At 41.9% G+C, this 20,149-nt stretch overlaps 1 protein-coding gene across 8 annotated transcripts in view; it reads right to left on the bottom strand.

Annotated features, from left to right (window-relative positions):
- The window catches only part of saxo4 (stabilizer of axonemal microtubules 4), a 331,023-nt gene that overhangs the window by 50,714 nt on the left and 260,160 nt on the right, over positions 1–20,149 (bottom strand). For all 8 annotated transcript variants that reach the window (XM_069898947.1, XM_069898922.1, XM_069898913.1 and 5 more), the window contains 2 exons: positions 17,510–17,604; positions 15,300–15,464 (listed from right to left, as the gene is read on the bottom strand). In XM_069898947.1, coding sequence (XP_069755048.1) covers positions 15,300–15,464; positions 17,510–17,604 — 260 coding nt within the window. The remainder of the gene's footprint in view (positions 1–15,299; positions 15,465–17,509; positions 17,605–20,149) is intronic.

Raw genomic sequence — 20,149 nt, 5'->3', positions numbered from 1 at the left:
TGTTAATAAAAGCTCAGTATTAATATAACACTTGTCTGGTCCATGTCTATGGCATATCACAAACATTTAATAATATGAACAATTGTAATGTTTCAGTTTTGAGTTTGACCAAGAGTAGTGAGCAGTCTTTCCTAACCTCATCCTTCCCTTTGCCCTTTTCCTTAGGATCATTCTCTGCAGTTCATTCAGATCTATAGTTAACATCCATCTATCAAATGACACCTTTTAATTATGTAGAATGGATACAAGAATAAAAAATTGAGCTTGCCACAAATTTTGTGGTGACAGAATTGGGTTGAGATGCTATTTGTGTTCAAACACTGGTAGACTGACTTCCTTGTCTCCAGTGATGGGAGGTATCTTCAGGGATAATTCCAACCTTACTTGCTGAATGAAAGAGGAAAAAAATGCATTGATATACAGTGGAATCTTGGGATGCAATCCCATACAGTAGTTCTCTGAAGGTGGCAACACAAGTAGTTGGGGAGGTGAGAAAGTTGTACAACGTACAGGTCAGAGCATTGAGTGAGCAAGTTGGAAAATCACATTGCGGCCCTATTGAACTTTGGCAGTATTGTGTGCAGTTCTGGTTGCCACATTGCAGGAAGGATGCCAATGCTTTGGAGATATTGCAAAAGGGATGTGGCCTCTATTAGAGTGTATCAGCTATAAGGAGAGGGTGATAAAACTTGGATTGTTATATCTGGAACATCAGAGACTGAGAGAAGTATATAAAATTATGAGAGGCATAAATTGGGGAGACAGTCTTTGTCCCAGGGTGGAAATGTCAAATACTGCACATAGGTTTAAGGTGAGAGGGGCAAGGAGTTTAAAGGAGATTTGCAAGGCAGGTTTTTTTTTTTATACACAGAACATATGTGCAATGTTTAAGAGACTCATGAACAGGTTGGGGATGGAGAGATACTGACCATGTGCAGACAGATGGGATTAGTTATAATTGCATCATAGTTGGTGCAGATATTGCTTTATGTAGTACAAATGGGACCAGTTTGGCTCTATCTTTTACCCCACTTACATGGTATCTTTTGAAATTAAATGAAGAAGATTCAAATGAATTTATTCAAATGCTGTCAATTTTGAGCTAGAAGAAATGTGAATGTCCCTAACCTCACTGCAGCTTGTCACTGGAATTATGCCTGGCAGTGATGGTTTTAGACCTACTTTATGTCCAAGCTTCAAAGTTCTAGGAATTGTTATGGTTGCTAATTCTTTAAATCCTGTCAAGATAAAATGTACAAAGCAAGTAATAGCCTCTGTTTTAAATAATGATTTTTCTCTCTGTACTTGAAATAGAACATGCATCAAGAGACACACCGTATTGCACTGAAATCTACCGATCTCGGAGTACAAAAAGATAAATTAAAGACATTGTTCTTGGACATGAAACAAATGAGTTTCAACGGGACCATTTCTCATCAACAGGATTTGAGTCGGGGTTATCCATTAATTTACTGGTATTTTTTCATTCAAAAGAAACATTCTTATCCAAAGAGCAACAAGGCATCTCTGTGATCTGCTGCGAGAAGACCCCAAGTCCAAATCACCTTCTCAATCCCTGGGAAAATGATCACTACTCTCAACTTTTGTGGCAAGTTGATTTCAGCGAGTTAATGGAGATCAATAATAATACCATCAGAGGAGAAGCACAGCACAGTTGATCACTAATAGTTTTTAGGAGAAAGCATTTCAATTCACAGTTTTTGGAATTAAGAAAAGCCTAGACGCAGGTGGCACAGTTTGTACAACACTATTACAGCACCAGTGATCCGGGTTCAAATCTGGTGCTGCCTGCAAGGAGTTTGTACATCCTTCCTGTATCCACGTGAGTTTCCTCTGGGTGCTCCAGTTTCTTCCCACGCTCCAAAAACGTATGGGATTTTGTAAGTTCATTCCTATATTTGGCACAGGCTCATAGGCCAGAAGGACCGTTAACCGTGTCGTATCTCTAAAATAAATTATAAATTAAATTTTAAAAATACAGCAATGCCATTTGGAGAATGTGCACCTCTTCCAAGATGCAGGATACAGTTGATGATTCTCAAACTATTATCTGCAGTTCAGGTTGCTGTATTGAAGGAAAAACGTGGAGGCTTTGGATGTTGTCTGGGTAAGAGAGTATTAACTTGAAGGAGAGGTTGGCAAACAGTCTTTTTTCCAAGGGTGGAAATATCAAATACTGAAGGGGTTCAAAGTGAGAGAGGGAAGTTTAAAGAAGATATGTGAGGCAAGTGTCCTGGAATATGCTGCCAGTGAGGATGGTAGAATCAGAAACAAGAGTGAGTTTTGAGAGACATTCAGACAGAGATATGAACATGAAGAGAATGGAGGGATATGGATCATGTGCAGGCAGATGGGATCAGTTTAATTTGGTAGCATGTTTGGCACAGACATCATGGGTGGAAGTGTTTGCTCCTGTGCTTTGTTCTATTTTCTATGCCAGTGCTTTCATAAGTTAAATTAACTGCCTAAACCCAAAGGCAATTGGCTTCTTCAATGTCCTCGATTGGCCTTCCCTGACATTTTCAAGGGAGGGGACAAAATTAACAGGTGGCTTCTGAATGAAATAATTTAATTCTCAATCCTTATGTATGAACCGGAGATCCTCAAACTGGAGCAGGAAAGCAGCACGTTGTGATGCTTGCAAATTCTAAGTCAGAGATCAAGAGGTCCAACAAATTACTTAAAATATCCTTTCACTTGCTGTTCTGATGGGGAACACACTTTTGGAATAGGAATCTCCTGCTGGAGACCTATTACAGCTTCACAATTCAGGGAGGGCAGAAACTTACCGCAGTTCCCAAGGAATTAGTTGCCCTGGTATATGCATTCCATACCTGAATAATGAACATCAGGGCTGTAAGGTCACAAGTGAAAAGATTCCCTTGGAAGTCTTCTCCTCAGGGATAACTCAAGGTTTGCATTATTTTCCACCACTTTAAGCCAGAACTCATTGCATAGCCACACAATACTCTACCTGACATTGCAGAGCCAATCATAATCTTCAGCTGAAAAAATTGTTTCCAATGTACATTAATTGTAAATACCAGGAGCAAAAGATGTCTTTGGGGCAGCCTTTGTAAACATGATAATTATAAAGTGAAGCAAAATCATTCTAATCTTTCCTAACGCCATGATTTCCATGGAAATCATACATGACTCCTCACCCCACTGCCCCTCCCCCCCACACGACCCCCAATCAATTCTAGTGTTCCTTCAAATTGTCAGTCAAGGGCTTGGATAAAATGATGTGAGTGGTTCTTTCGGTCTAGAAAAGCCATTGAAATGGCAGTCAAAGCACTATACAGTATACAGAGAGCCGAGAGGCGCGCAACTGCAGAGGTCAGGCGAGGGGAGGTGAGCTGCCCGGCGAGGGGAGGTGAGCGGCCCGGCGAGGGGAGGTGAGCGGCCCGGCGAGGGGAGGTGTGCGGCCCGGCGAGGGGAGGTGAGCGGCCCGGCGAGGGGAGGTGAGCGGCCCGGCGAGGGGAGGTGAGCGGCCCGGCGAGGGGAGGTGAGCGGCCCGGCGAGGGGAGGTGAGCGGCCCGGCGAGGGGAGGTGAGCGGCCCGGCGAGGGGAGGTGAGCGGCCCGGCGAGGGGAGGTGAGCGGCCCGGCGAGGGGAGGTGAGCGGCCCGGCGATCGAGCGACATGGCGAAGGAGTGGGACTTCCAGGCTGTGGCTCAACAGGTTTAGGTGAAAGCAGGTGAGGAAAAAGGTAAGCGGTATTATTCTAACTCAGTCAGGCCTATGGGGTTAGTGCTTTGTACTGGGTGTCAGATGTAGGAACCATGGGTGAGTTCCACCCCCCCCAAATAGCCACATCTGTGTCATGTGCACCAAGATGCAGTTCCTTAAGGACCGAGTTGGGGATCTGGAGCTGCAGCTTGAGGACCTGCGGCTGGTAAGGGAGAGTGAAGAGTTAATAGATTCAACTTTCAGGGAGATAGTTACCCCAAGACCAGATGTGTCAGGTAAGTGGGTAACTGTCAGGGGAGGGAAGAAAAATGCCTGGAAAATGGAGAGCACACCTGTGACTACCCCTCTCAGCAACAGGTATATTGTGTTGGATGCTGCTGAGGGAGATGACCTGACAGAAGCTGGCTGCAGTGACCAGGTCGCTGGCACTGAGCCTGGCACAGTGGTACAAAAGGTAAGGAGGAATGCAGTGGTCATTGGAGACACCATTGTCAGAGATACAGACAAGAGATTCTGTGAGCCAGATAGGTATACCCACATTCTTCTTGTAAAGGTCATGGCTTCCCCAAAAGAGATCTCAATGGTCCAAGAAACCCGCATGGTGTGCTGCCTCCCTGGTGCAAGGGTACAGGATATCTCAAATCGGGTCCAGAGTATTCTAAAAGAAGAGGGCGAGCAGCCTGATGTCTTGGTACATGTGGGTACCAATGACATAGATAAAAAGAGGGAGGGAGGAGGTACTGAAAAAGGATTACAGTGAGCTAGGACGGAAGCTAAGAAACAGGACTCCCAGGATGGTGATCTCTGGATTGCTACCTGTGCCAAGTGCAACTGAGGACAAAAATGGAAGGTTAAGACAAATGAATGTGTGGCTGAGGGGCTGGTGTAAAAGACAGGGTTTTGGTTTCTTGGACCATTGGGATCTCTTTTGGGGAAGGCATGACCTTTACAAGAAGGATGGGTTACACCTAAACCCAAAAGGGGACAATATATTGGCAGCTAGGTTTGGTACAGCCGTCGGATGCGGTTTAAACTAATTTGGCAGGGGGGTGGGAACCTGTATGATAGGGCAGAGGACAGGAAAGATAAAATAGGAAAAGTTAGGTTAGGCAGCGAAAGTAAAAAATCAGAAAGAGCAAGGAAGGTGAAAAAAGCAAATCTGAAGGCTTTATATCTCAATGCAAGAAGCATTTGGAACAAGGTAGATGAATTGGCTGTGGAAATTGAGACAAACAAATACGATTTGATTGGGATTACAGAAACATGGCTGCAAGGTGGGTAAACCTGGGAACTTAACATCCCGGGATATACAATATTTAGGAGGGATCGGCAAGAAAGAAAAGGGGGTGGGGTAGCATTGATGGTTAGCGAAGGGACTGAAACGATTGACAGGAAGGATATTAACTCGGAAGATGCGGAATCTATATGGGTAGAACTGAGGAATAGCAAGGGGCGGAAAATGTTAGTGGGGGTGGTATATAGGCCTCCAAATAGTAATGTAGAGGTGAGGGAAGGCATAAAAAGATAAATTAGAGAAGCGTGCAATAAGGGAACAGCTGTCATCATGGGAGACTTTAATTTACATATAGATTGGACTAGCCAAATTAGTAAAAATACTGCGGAGGAGGAATTCCTTGAATGTTTACGGGACGGTTATCTAGACCAATATGTCGAGGAACCAACTCGGGAGCAGGCCATTTTAGACTGGGTATTATGCAAGGAAAAGGGGCTAATCAGCAATCTTGTTGTACGAAGCCCTTTGGGAAGGAGCGATCACAATATGATTGAATTCTCACTCGACGTGGAGAGTGAAGAAATTAAAACCAAGACTAAGGTTCTGAATTTAAATAAAGGGAATTATGATGATATGAGTCGGGAGTTGAGTAAGATTGATTGGGTGGTGTTTATGAGGGGGTTGACGGTGGATAGACAATGGAAAGCAGTCACAGATCTAATGGAAGAATTGCAGAAATTTTGGCATAAAAATAAACCAAAAAAGATGACTCAACTGTGGATAACAAGAGAAATTAGAGTCCGCATTAGGTCCAAAGAGAGAGCATATCAATTGGCCAAAAAAAGTACCAAATCCAAAGACTGGGAACAGTTCAAGATGCAGCAAAGGAGGACAAAGGGATTAACCAAGAGGGCAAAAATAAATTATGAAAGTAAGCTTGCGGCAAACATAAAAACCAACTGCAAAAGCTTTTATAGATATGTCAAGAAGAAAAGATTGGTGAAATCCAGAGTAGGTCCCTTGGAGTCAGAATCAGGGGAATATATAATGGGAAATAAGGAAATGGCAGACCAATTAAATTCTTACTTTAGTTCTGTTTTCACAAGAGAAGATACAAATAATCTCCCAAGGATGTTGGGAAACATAGAGACTAATGCAAGGGAGGAGCTGAAAGAAATCAGTATCTCTAAGGAAATTGAAGGGATTGAAGGCCGATAAATCCCAAGGGCCTGATAATCTACATCCTAGGGTACTTAAAGAAGTGGACATTCAGATAGTAGATGCTTTAAGAATTATTTTCCAGAACTCAATAGACTCAGGATCAGTACCCATGGATTGGAGGGTAGCTAATGTTACCCCACTATTTAAAAAGGGGGGGGGGGGTAGAGAAAAAGCGGGGAATTATAGGGCAGTGAGCCTTACATCAGTAGTGGGCAAAATGATGGAATCCATTATTAAGGATGTAATGGCAGAGCATATGACTAGCAAGAAGGGATCGGACAGAGTCAACATGGATTTAAAAAGGTAACTCATGCTTGACAAATCTATTGGAATTCTTTGAGATGGTGACGGGTAAAATAGATGGGGGAGAGCCAGTGGATGTGGTGTACCTGGACTTCCAAAAGGTCCCACATAAACGACTGGCATGCAAAATCAAGGCTCATGGGATTGGGGGCAAGGTATTGATGTGGCTTGAGAACTGGCTGGCAGATAGAAGACAGAGAGTTGGGATAAACATCTCGTTTTCTGAGTGGCAGTCGGTGACCAGTGGGGTGCCACAGGGATCTGTACTGGGACCCCAGCTGTTCACAATTTACATTAATGATCTAGATGAGGGGATTGGATGTAATATCTCCAAATTTGCAGATGACACTAAGCTAGGAGGGGTTGTGTGCACTGAAGAGGGGGGTCAGGAAGCTCCAGAGTGATTTGGATAAATTGGGGGACTGGGCAGATACATGGCAAATGCACGACAATGTGGATAAATGTGAAGTTATCCACTTTGGTAATACAAACCAGAGGGCAGATTACTATTTGAATGGCAATAGATTGGGAGATGGGGAAGTGCAGAGAGACCTAGGGGTTCTTGTGCACCAGTCACTGAAGGCAAGCATGCAGGTACAGCAGGCGGTTAAAAAGGCAAATGGTATGTTGGCCTTCAGATCAAGAGGGTTTGAGTATAGGAATAAGGATACCTTACTGCAGCTGTACAGAGCCTTGGTGAGACCACACCTGGAGTATTGTGTGCAGTTTTGGTCGCCTTATCTGAGGAAGGATGTTCTTGCAATGGAGGGAGTGCAAAGGCGATTCACCAGGCTGATACCTGGAATGGCAGGAATAACTTATGAGGAAAGATTGCGCAAATTGGGATTGTACTCGCTGGAGTTTAGAAGATTGAGAGGGGATCTCATAGAGACATATAAAATTCTGGCAGGACTGGGCAGAATGGATGCAGATGGGATGTTTCCAATGGTGGGGGAGTCCAGAACCTGGGGCCATGGTTCGAGGATAATAGGCAAACCATTTAGGACTGAGATGAGGAGGAATTTCTTTACCCAGAGGGTGGTGAATCTGTGGAATTCCTTGCCACACAGGCAGGTTCATTGAATATATTTAAGAGGGAATTAGATATATTTCTTCAGTATAAGGGAATTAGGGGTTATGGAGAGAAGGCGGGGATGGGGTACTGAACTTTAAGATCAGCCATGATCTCATTGAATGGTGGAGCAGGCTCGAAGGGTCGAATGACCTACTCCTGCTCCTATCTTCTATGTTTCTATGTTTCTAATGATTATCTCTTGGGCTGAAATGCTGCTGGTTACAGCCAGGGATGCAGTGCTAAATTTTTAGGTGCAGGAACTCACCAAAAATCGTGACAAGGAGGTCTCGCGACACCTGACCTTGCTGGCCATCATGCTATATTGGCATTGTATAATTGAGACTGAATAATAGGACAAGGAAGGAGGATGAGCAGTTGTGGAATAAACAGCTTCCTTGTATGTCCAGAATAGCACTCAGCAGGGACGGAGGGTGGGGCGCCTGGAGCGGCCCCATGAGGTGCCAGCTCTGGCAGCACTGCAACCCTGGTTACAGCTCTAAAGATTGCTGCCAAGAAGACTAGTCTTTGCCCCCAGGTGACAGTCTGCGGCTGCCCTTCCATTGGTGTCTGCCACGGCCTGGCCGACGTGCTTTAGTGAAATGATTCCCTCAGGGTGAAGGTCACTGATATAGGAAATGCTTAAATCCAAAGGGATGTCAGCATGTGTCAGGTGGACTCCACTGGGCTCTATCTCTTCCCTCAGTGATCAGTGGCACAGCTGTCTAAACCTTACAATCAAGTTAGCTAATTCATCTCTCTTGTCATTGTGTTATTAGCTATAAATCCCCATTCATGTTTTGTTTTAAGATTTGCCATTTTAAGTTATCAATTTTTTGGGAGAACATCAGGTTTCTTTTTGCAGGGAAACAGTGAACAGAATTACAAATGTTCATTTTTCCACCCACTCTCGTTCTGATTCTCTGATAGATACTATGCCATGCCGTCACTCATCCCCCTCAGCTCATTATACATTTGTTGGGGGAGGGAACGAAAGAATGAACAGGCAGTGTTGTATCATGAAACAATATCAACTAACGGAAAAGTAGCAGAGAAAAACTGATAAATAATTCTAATTTTCTCTTATATTTACAAAATGTTTGATTTGAATTAATGTTACTAAGAAAGCAATAAATGTAATTTAAATTAAATTTAGACATACAGCACGGTAACAGGCTCATTCAGCACCCAATTACACCCAATTGATCTACAACCCTGGTATGTTTTGAACAGTGGGAGAAACCCATGCAAACACAGGGAGAACGTACAAACTCCTTACAGACAGCACTGGTTTCAAACCCCAATCGCTGGCACTATCACAGCGTTGTGCTAACTGCTACACTAACTGTGCCCACCCTTTAAATGCTCTTTGCTGGGAACTTTCATCTTACAAAAGTTTAAGTGACTTCTGAATTGGTTCAATGAATTTCATCCCTTCAGTTTCACATAAAGACTGATATTCCTGGTCCTTGGAATTTTCTGTGACTGGATATAAAACTGTTCAAGCATTGAAACCTCCACATGGTTGACAAAAGGATGCCCAACACCAGGAATTACAGAACAAAATTATGAGGATTCACAGTAGTGCCTTCAAGGTTGGAGAACAGAAGCCCCCAAGACTATACAACCCATTCCAGAAAGATAAAAGAGCATACTATGGCATATTTCTATGCAAAGATGTTTCCTGAGATGCTGGGTTCCTCTAGCATCTTATTATTTGCACAAGAAAACAGTTTCAGGACCTGAAGACCTAAAGCACAGGGTTCTAATGGTAGATAGAAAAGGCTCCATCTATCTAAAACCTAATTGCACAGTTGCTGAAGAGACTTTGGTTCCTCTCGCAAACTCTATACATACGGAAGTCCACAGTCACATACAAGCTGCAAGGGCACATTGTGTGCACCATATATAGCATAAGAGCAATAAAGGACACAGCACAGGTTGCTGGTTCCAGGATATAAGAGTATGGAAACCAGGGCCCAGGGAAATAATAGTCCACATAGTAAGCTGGAGGTACAGGAAAATGCACAGCATATATCAAAGATCAGATTTATTGTCAGAGTACATAAATGTCTGAGATTCTTTTTCCTGACCTATATTTAAATTTAAAAATTTTAAATTTATAAATTTAAAAAAAATCTGGCTACGTTTGTCAAGGTTTGCGAAGTCATATCAAATCTCTGCAAACTCTTGAGGAAATAGAGATGTGAACATGCTTTCTTCATGAAGACATTAATATGTTGGATCCAGGAAAGGTCCTCCAAGATAATGACTTCAAGGAATTTAAATTTGCTCAGCCTCTACATTTCTGATGCCTGAATATATGTCGGTGGAAAGCTCGACTCTTGAGATGGAGACAGAGACATTCAGGAAGGGAAGAGTGCTGTCGGAGATGGACAAGGTAAGTTTGAGATTGCCACCCCTTTTCAGTTTTTCCAGTTCTTCCCCCTCCACCCACCCAGCCATCCCTCCTCCCCCGATCACTGTTGTCCCCTCTCTCCCTTCTCCACCTATCATCTCCTGCCTTTGACGCCCCCCTTTCTCCCCCATCCTTTTGTTCAAATGCCTGCCGACATTCTTCCATATCTTGATGAAGGGCTCAAGCCTGAAATATTGGTTATGTATTTTTACCCTTGCTACATAAAGGACACTGTTTGACCAGCTGAATTTCACCAATATTTTATGTTTTTACTTCAACCATGGTGTCTCCAGATTGTTGTAATTTACTTCTGGATGGCTTAAAGTTTGTCAAATGTGTTCAGGAGAGTTTTCTGAATCAATATATAGAGATACCAACTGGATCTCCTATTAGGGAACGAGACAGGACAGATGACAGAAGTATGTGTAGGGGAACATTTTGGGACAAGTGATCATAATGGCATTAGCTTCAAGTTAATTAAGGAGAGAAATAGTCTGAACCTCAAGTTGAAATTCTAAATTGAAGACCAATTTTGAGCAAATAAGAAAAGATCTAGAATGCTTGGATTTTAATAAGTTGTTTTCAGGCAAGGATGTGCCAGGTCAGTGGAGGACCTTCAAAGGTGAAATTTTGAGAAAACAGAGTTTGCCTGTTCCTGTTCGGATTAAAGGCAAGGTTAACAGGCATAGGAAAACGTATCTTTCGAGGAACATTGGGGATCTGGATCGGAAGAAGAAAGAGGTGTATACCACGCAACATGGAGCATGAGGTACTTGGGGAGTATAAAAAATGCAAGAAAAACCTCAAGAAAGAAACCAGGAACTAAAAGAAGACTTGAGGTTGCTTTGGCAGACAATGTGAAGGAAAAAAAAGGTTTCTATAGGTATATTAAGGGCAAAAGGATAGTAAGGGACAAAACTGGTCCCCTTGCAGTTCAGAGTGGTCAGCTTTGTATGGAGCCAGAATAGATGGGAGAGATCTTAAATGTTTCTTTTAATCAGTTTTCACTGAGAAAATGAGTCATGGAAAGTAAGGAAAACAAGCAGTGTCCTCATGGAACCTAAACAGATTAAAGCGGAGGAAGTGCTTGCTGTCTTAAAGCAAATAAGGGTGGATAAATCCCCAGGGCCTGACAAGATATTTCCTCGTACCTTGAGGGAAACTAGTATAGAAATTGCAGGGGCTCTGGAAGAAATATTTAAAATATCCTTAGCCATGAGTGTAGTGCCAGAAGATTGGCGGGTAGCTCACATTGTTCTCTTGTTTTAAAAAGGTTCCAAAGGTAACCCTGGAAAGGTATAGGCCAGTGAGCCTGATGTCAGTAGTCGGTAAATTATTGGAAGGTGTTCTAAGAGATCAGAAGTACAATTATTTGGATAGCCAGAAACTGATTATGGATATTCAACATGGCTTTGTGCATGTTTAAACAATCTTATAGAGTTTTTCGAGGAGGTTACCAAGAAAGTTGGTGAAGGAAAGGCTGAGGATGTTGTCTACATGGACAACATGTCAAAGGCCTTTGACAAGGTCCCACATGGGAGGTTAGTCAGGAAGGTTCAGATACTAGGTATTCATAGTAAAGTAGTGAACTGGATTTGACAATAGCTAGACAGAAGACAGACAGTAGTGGTGGATAATTGCTTCTCAGACTGGAGGCCGGTGACTAGTGGTATGCCTCAGGGATTGGTGCTGAGACATTGTTTTTCATCATCTATATCAATGATCTGGATGATAATGTGATAAAGTAGATCAGCAAGTTTGCAGATGACAATAAGATTGGAGGTGCTGTGGGCAGCGAAGAAGGTTTTCAAAGGTTGCAGAGGGATCTGGACCAGATGGAAAAATGGACTGAAAAATGGCAGATATTTATTGCAGACAAGTGTGAGGTGCTGCATTTTTGAAGGACAAACCAAGAAAGGATATACACTGTAAATAGTTGGGCACTGAGGAGTGTGATAGAACAGAAGAATTTGGGAATACAGATACACAATTCCCTGAAAGTAGTGTTACAGGTGGATAGGGTTGTAAAGATAGCTTTTGGCATATTGGCCTTCATAAATCAAAGTATGGGAGCATTGGAATTCGAATTATGGTAAAGATGTACAAGACATTGGTGAAGCCAAATTTGGAATATTTTGTGCAGTTTTGGTCACCTAACCGCAGGAAGGATATCAATAAGATAGAAAGAATGCAGAAAAGATTTACTAAGATGTTGCCCGGACTTCAGGAACTGAGTTACAGGGAAAGGTTAAACAGATTAGGACTTTATTCCCTGGAGCGTAGAAGAATGAGGGGAGATTTGATAGAGGTACTTAAAAGTAAATGTAGACAGAGTAAATGTAGATAGGTTTAGCTACTTAGGGTAGGTGAGATACACACCAGAGGACATGGGTTAAAAATAAAAGAGAAAATGTTTAGGGGGAACATGAAGGGGAATTTCTTCACACAGAGTGGTGGGAGCGTGGCTATCAGCTGAGGTGGTGATTGCAGGCTCAATTTTAACATTGAAGAAGAATTTGGTCAGGTATGTGGATGGGAGAGGTATGGAATGGTATGGACTGGTTACAGGTCAGTGGGACTAGGCAAAAAAAATGGTTCAACAAAGATTAGAAGGGATGAAGGGGCCTGTTTCTGTGCTGTGGTGTTCTATGGTTCTAAGTCCAAATCATCTCCTTGGTTTTGGTGACATTGAATGTGAAGTTGTTGTTGGTACATCATTGATCCAAGTTTTCAATCCCCCTCCTGTATGCTGATTCATCTCCATTTCTTATACAACCCACTACTGTGGTATCATCAGCGAATTTGTAGATGGTCTTGTTGCCATACCAAGCCACACAGTTATAGGTGTAAAGGGAGTAGAGCAAAGGGCTAAGTACTCATCCCTGAGTTGCTCCATTACTGATGAAGATTGTGGAGGAAATATTCTTACCAGTTCTCACCGATTGCGATCTGAAGGTGAAGAAATCAAGCATTCAATTACACAGTGGGGTGTTGAATCCCAGATCTTGGAGTTTGCTGATCAGTTTTGAGTGGATTATAATGTTGAATGCCAAAATGTAATCAATAGAATGCATCCTGATTTATACATATTTGATGTCCAGGTGATCCAGGGCTTTGTGTAGAGCCAGAGAGATAACCTCAACTGTTGGCCTGTTACTGCAGTAGGCAAATTGGAATGGATCCATGTCGCTGCTCAGACAGGAGCTGATATGCTTCAACACCAGCCTCTCAAAACACTTCATCACTGTGGATGTGAGTGCCATTGGTTGGTAGTCATTTAGGCAAATTACCACATCTTCTTAAGCATGATTGATGCCTCTTTGAAACAGTTGGGTACTACACCCTGCCAGAGTGAGATGAAGAAGATACACATGAATACACAAGCAAGTTCGTCAGCACAGGGTTTCAGTACCCAGCTGAGAACTCCATCTAAATTGGATGGTTTCCTTGGATTCACTTGCCTGACGACAGCCCATATGTCATCCTCAGTTGCCAACAGTAGAGGATCATCAGAGAATATAGAGGTGTGGAGTAGATCTTCCTTACTCTGGCAGTCAAATTGGGTGTAGAAGGCATTGACTTCATCTGAGAATGAAGTTTTGCTATCTCATATTACATCAGATTTAGTTTTGTTGCAGATCATATCGTTTAGGCCTGGTGTAGCCATGAGGTATCTTTTGTTGTTTTCATTGTTGTCTGGAATCTCCACATCTCCTGGGAAATACCTTTTCATAGGACATACCTGCTCCATGTGTAGTGTTAAGGATCTCTAGACTTAAGTGCCTGTGATCTGGCTCTCAGCAGGTTCTGGATTTCATTGTTCATCTTAGGCTTCTGGTTGGGGAAAACCCTGAATTATTTGGTTGGGACAAACCCATCTACAGCTGTTTTGATTATTTCATAGGCACCAGGATACAAGAGTGAACGATGCAGTAAGGGCATCAGGATTCATGTGCTCCCAAACCACAAAGAGACCCAAAGTTCTGACTGTAAGGCCATCCAGGGTGAAATCAATACACAAGGTATTCAAGCTCTTTCTTGGTCATTTACTGAATTTTTCATGGCCGTTGCATTTAGGGGTCAATGTAGGAATACAGATTTGCCATTCATTTTCAGTGCATGCGTGTAATAAATGGACCAACCAGTGATCTTTAACAAAGAAGAAGCTCCCCTCAACTTCCTCCCCCCATCTCTTTACTTTCAGGACCAAGAGTCAATATTTACTGGAAAACCAGCTTGCTGACAATTATTATGGTATTAGCAGTTTTGAGTTGGATTCCACTGAGACCCATTATTGAAATCCCATTGATCTGTTTCTTTCTTCAACAGGCAACCTTGTAGCATCTTCTATCAATGAAATTATAATATTATTGAGCTTATTGTCATACACATGTGCAATGTGTACAAGGTACAAAATGCTTACTTGCTGCAGCCAAACAGGTACTTCTGTAAAAAGAGGCACATCTAGAGTACTGAAAATTAAATTGCCCTGGTAATGGAAAGAGATAATAAATATAAAAGATAGATAATAAATACTTAACAGTTACAGTTGACACAAGAAAAATAAGTACAGTAACTGAAATAGAGCAATCATGCCAGACAGGTCTTTTTGTGGTATCAGAGCAGTTTTACGGTTAAGGTAGCTCAAACCGTGCATCTTGGCGCCTCACAGTTCGGTAGGCAGCAACCTCCTTTGAAGAAGACCGCAGAGCCCACCTCACTGACAAAAGACAAAGGAGGAAAAACCCAACACCCAACCCCAACCCACCAATTTTCCCCTGCAACCGCTGCAACCGTGTCTGCCTGTCCCGCATCGGACTTGTCAGTCACCAAGGAGCCTGCAGCTGACGTGGACATACCCCTCCATAAATCTTCGTCCGCGAAGCCAAGCCAAAGAGAGAGAAAGAGAGTCAAAAAGAGGTTCACAAATTTAACAGCTTTTAGAAATGCATGGTCTTGAACCTAGAGGTGCCGGACTTCAGGCTTCTGTATCTTCTGCCCAAAGGTGAAGATATCGTGGCCAGGGTGACCAAGGGTCTTTTCGATATTGGCTGCCTTCTTGAGGCAGCACCTCACATGGATAGATTCAAAGAAGGGCCCTGGGTTGAAGTATTAATTCTGTTCAACTGTCTATGGTGTGAACATTTCAGAGGGTTCTGGAGCTGAAGATGGTTACTGATGAGTCATGAGGCCATAAGAGATTTGATCATTTTCAGTTTTAAGGTTTACCATGTTATGATCAAGTCATTGCCCAACTAGAGATCAATAATGACCAGCAAACCAGAACTAGAGATTCAATAGGACTCGATAAGAGTGTTTAGGTGAACCTACAATTTACCTGACCACATGAGGATGAATCTGGCGTAGGCTTTCGGTTATGTTACATTCAGATCCATACTTATGTAGGTGGGTGCTTCGAACAAAACCGTCAGAAAGCTGTTTTTGGATACCTCCCCTTGTCCAACCCTCTCTGTCCACTCCTTTTGGTGTTTTGTCATCAAATCTGAAATTTTGAAAATTTGAAAAAGAATCAGAATGGAAATTTTTCATGTATTTGATCATTATATCAAACAAGCCAATATGTTTCCTGAATCAACCTCTCCCGTTTACTTTCACATATTATGCTTAAATTTGCATTTCCCGTGGAAACACTACCTATGGTTACATTTATATCAGCTAATTCAATGCCTTTCTCTGGTAATTATTTAATTGTCCTCAAAGTAAAAAAGATTTTTTAAATGTACTTTTTGGGAATTGGGCATAATTCACGAAGCTAGCATTGTATCACTGCCCTTGCAAAGGTGGCTCTCTTTTGGAACCTCTACAATCCCTCATCTCAAGGTACACTTATTGTACTGCTTAGTCTGGACTTGTAGGATCTTGACTCAGTAATGAAGAATCAATGTCCAAATCAAGATGGTGTGCATCTTGGAGGAGAATGTGCCCCTCCTCTCTTGTTCATAAAACTATAAGATTTTGGGGCAGAATGAAGCCATTCAGCCCATCAGGTCTGCGCCACCACTCAAATCATGACTGATGTATTTTTCCTTTCAACCTCCTGGTCTTTTCTGGTGGAAGAGATTGCAGACTTGGGGGGTGGGGGGATGGAGGTGCTGTTATTGAACTTGTCTGGTTGAATAATTGCAAGCAAGTGGAGGATATCTTATCACACTGCTCCCATGTGCCTTGTAAACAGAGAGGTATCAAGTGAATTACTCACACAGGATACCCTTTCTTGACCTGGTATTGTAGCCATGGTAACCCCAGGATATTGATGGTGAGGCATTCCAATGAATGCTGAGGGGATTTTGTTAAACTCCCTCTTGTCATAGATGACAATTCCCTTGCATTTCTGAACATTATGCATTCATCAGTGCAATCCCCTCTGATGATAACTGAACTGAGGGTGCTGCTCTGAGGGAAACCTGGGGTTGAACAATAAACCTCAACCATCATCCTTTGTGCATGGTTTAATTCCAACCGCTGGAGTTTTTTTTCCTCTTTGATGTTCATTTACTTCAGTTTTATCAGGGGCCTTTCAAGCCACACAGTCAAGGGCAGACCCTCTCACCTCACCCATGTCAGCTCTTTAGCAGATTTTGGACCAAGGCTGTGACAAGGTTTGGAATCAGGTGGTCCTGGCCAGCTCTAAACTGGGCAATATGCTGACACCTGCCATCATTTTGAATAGATTTGTTCGGGTTTTTTTGTGATCAGGATGTACCTGGACCATTTTTCACTGTGCTTCCATTCTAGTGTTGTAAAAGTTACTTCTATTAAGGTGGGAATCTCAGGAGGAAGGCAAGATAGATGATCTATTCATCACCACTGGCTAAACGTGGATGCAAATGCTCCATTCAGCCTCCTCCTCACTGCTCTTTACTCTTCTACTACCACACAAATTTTTGTTTCCATGATTTTGGGGTTATAGTTGCCTTTTTACAAAAATCTTAGCGTTACAGTTATTTGTTTTCTTACTTTGATTCTACCATTGTACTTTCTGCAAAATTTGCCTTGTTTAAGTGTTATATTGAAATTATATTTTCAGCTATCTATTCTACATTTAGGATAAAATATATTTCCTGAGGCACATTCTTGCTCAGCAGTAGGTGCTTCAATAATTTATGTCATTGTAGTTTGAAGTTACATTTTCACTATTCGTGTTAAATAATTGTAGTTTCATTATTCAATCACATCTCATTCCTATTTTCTCTAATGGAAGTCAATACAGACATCCCAATTTTATGCATGCTCCAGATTTCTGGTATAGATACAATCATTTGGTAAATTCCCTGCATCTAAATAAATGGTAGAAATAGATGATAACACAGGTTATCCTGAATTTAAAATACAGTCATATATTAAGTTTCTGAAGTCCTTATGGATCCTATTATTCATTTATCTTTTGGGGTAATTTTGCAAGGCTTCTATTTCTTAATGTACCCACCATCTCATTATTTACACTGCCAATTAAGCTTTTGACCAGCAACATAGAAGCCTATATTCTGTTGATATGCTGTCTTTGCATTGTCTCATGTTGGAACTCACCGAAGTTTATAGTTTGTCAGGAATCTGTTGGCATCTGATGCACTCTTGGATGGGTGCACATATCCCTTCTCATTGGTGGTGAATCCAGTGGATCCCTGAAACCAAGGGAAAAACGTCTTAAAATCCTCTGCAGCAGGTGTTCTGAAGTATAACAGGATGGTGCTTGTAATGCAAGTTAAGCATTGCAACCAAACTTCAAACCTGATACCTGAAAGTCAAACTTGATCCTGATTTTAAATGGGATTTTAGGGTTGAAGGCAAAGAAGAACTCAAAAAAAGTTTGTTTCATACCTATTCCAAAACCAAGATGGCCAGTATTTATGCACCTGGAATTTACTTAATTCACTTGGCTATTTACAATTTTCCATCAACTAGATGGGAAGGAGGTATTCCTTTCCTGATTAGAAGAATTGATGAGTAAAGTTGCATTTTGGAATGTTTATCAGAGATTTGGATTGTTCTCCACTTCAACTTGTGATTTCTACAGTCTCTCCCATGAAGTGTCATCACTTAGGCAAGTTACTGACAGGTTGCCAGTGGTCTCTAAAGCCCGATTAAATCACACTTTCAGGAGAGAATAAGGAAAGGAAGGGAGAACAAAAATGATGAACGTTATAAAGATTTTACAATGAAGCCAATGTGGAGGCATCATGAACTTGTGAGGAGGACAAACAATAGTCTTCAATTATACATTATTAGATAGATATATAGATATAGATAAATAGAAAAGGCAGATGGGTGGCTAGTGAAATTTAATGCTGGAGTGGTATGCAGAGCACATTTTAAAAACATTCACGTCATTGGCAATGCAAATGAAATGCCTGCATCTGGCCACATCACTAAACTGGAGACTGTGTAAATGAAAAAAAATGGTTTCAGATATCTTTTAATGCCTTTCATTTTCTTTAATGAGATGCAATAATAAACATTCCAGATATATGGATCATTCTCTACCCCCAGAAATATTAATTGTTTATGTAATAGATTTCTTGGAGCACGTAGAAGGCAAAGACAATGTTTCTGTAACAATCAGCTCTGCAGCATAAAATATATCTTCATCTTTGAGGTATTCCCTTAATAGGAATTCAAACTGATAGCTTGTGCAGAACAGAAGCATTTCTTGGACACTTTAAAGGATGAAATGATTAATGTCATAGAAATGTTTTTTTTTTTCTGGGATCTAAGCTGAGGGAAAGAATCACTGAGCACACATCTATGCAATAATGGCTGTTGATCTCAGCACGGTTGATGCAAGCATTAAACAAGTACACAGAGGACAGTGAATTCTCTGCAGCAGCACCCTTTTAGGCTTGGTAAGTGGCTGCATGTTACATTGCAAAAAATGTTTCCAGGTACGAAGCTGAAGAGCTTGGTGAGTTCTGACAACAGCACCAGCTAGCAAATGAGAGTCATGGAGCCCTTCAGGATGGAAACAGGCCCACAGGCCCAGCTTTTACAGTGGGATGAGGACTAAGATGTTTTGAATGGAGGGTCAAGAATAGAATTAAAAAGCTGAGGACTTGCACATAGAAGTTCAAATAGGGAACTGAGAAACACAGAAGGAGTTCAAAGTTGGGGCTAAATGACAAGCAATTATAGTTTTCAACCATGGAAACAGACCTTCGACCCAACATGTTAACCAAATTTGTCAACCTAAGCTATTCCCATGTGCCTCTAACCCTCTCTAATCTATGTATCTGCCTAAATGCCTTTACAATGGTACCCACCTCTACCACTTCCTCCGGCAGCTGATTCCACAAACCTACCATACCTTGTATGAAACAATTGCCCCTCTGATACCTTTTAAATCTTTCATCTCTCACCTTAAATCTATGCTCTCTCATTTAAGACTCCATATTCTGAGAAAAACACTGCCTCTGCTCGTCTTAAGTTGTCACTCATGATTTTATAAACCTTCGAAAAGTCCCCACTCAGTCTCCAATGATCCAAGGAGAAAACTCTCAGACTACCTTATCTTGCAAGCCCATCAGTCCCAGCAACATTCTTCATTTTTTTTTTATTCACACTCTTTCCAGCATAATTATATTTTGTGTGACCAGAATTAAACACACAATGCTCCAATTGTTACCCCACCAACATCTTGTAGAATAGTAACACAACTTCCCAGTTCTGGTACTCTTGATTAATGAAGGCAAGTGTACCCCATGCCTTCTTCATCACCCTTTTGCTGTGTTGCCTTTTTTAAAGAACTATGTACCCCAAACCTCTCTGTATTGAAGCACCCTTGGGATTAAACACAAATATTTGTATCTATGGGCAAATCATAAGACCACGACACATAGGAGCAGAAAGAGGCAATTCAGCCCATCAAGACTGCCGTCATTTAATCCTGAGCTGATCCATTTTCCCACTTAGCCCCACTGCCCAGCCTTCTCCCTGTAAATGTTGATGCCCTAGTTAATCAACAACCAATCAATTTCTGCCTTAAATACACCCAATGATCTGGCCTCCTGTCTGTGCTAACAAATTCCACAGATTTACCACTCTCTGGCTAAAGAAATTCCTACGTATCTCTGTTCTACGAGAATGACCTTCAATCCTGAAGTTGTGTCCTCTTGCCCTAGATTCTCCCATCATGGGAAACAACCTTTCTCTATCGATGCTGCTCATGCCTTTCAA

This window comes from Narcine bancroftii, chromosome 1 (assembly GCF_036971445.1).
Source record: "Narcine bancroftii isolate sNarBan1 chromosome 1, sNarBan1.hap1, whole genome shotgun sequence".
Classification (NCBI taxonomy): domain Eukaryota; kingdom Metazoa; phylum Chordata; class Chondrichthyes; order Torpediniformes; family Narcinidae; genus Narcine; species Narcine bancroftii.
Note: the sequence above shows the minus strand (reverse complement) of the source record. Positions and strands in the feature narration are given on the sequence as shown.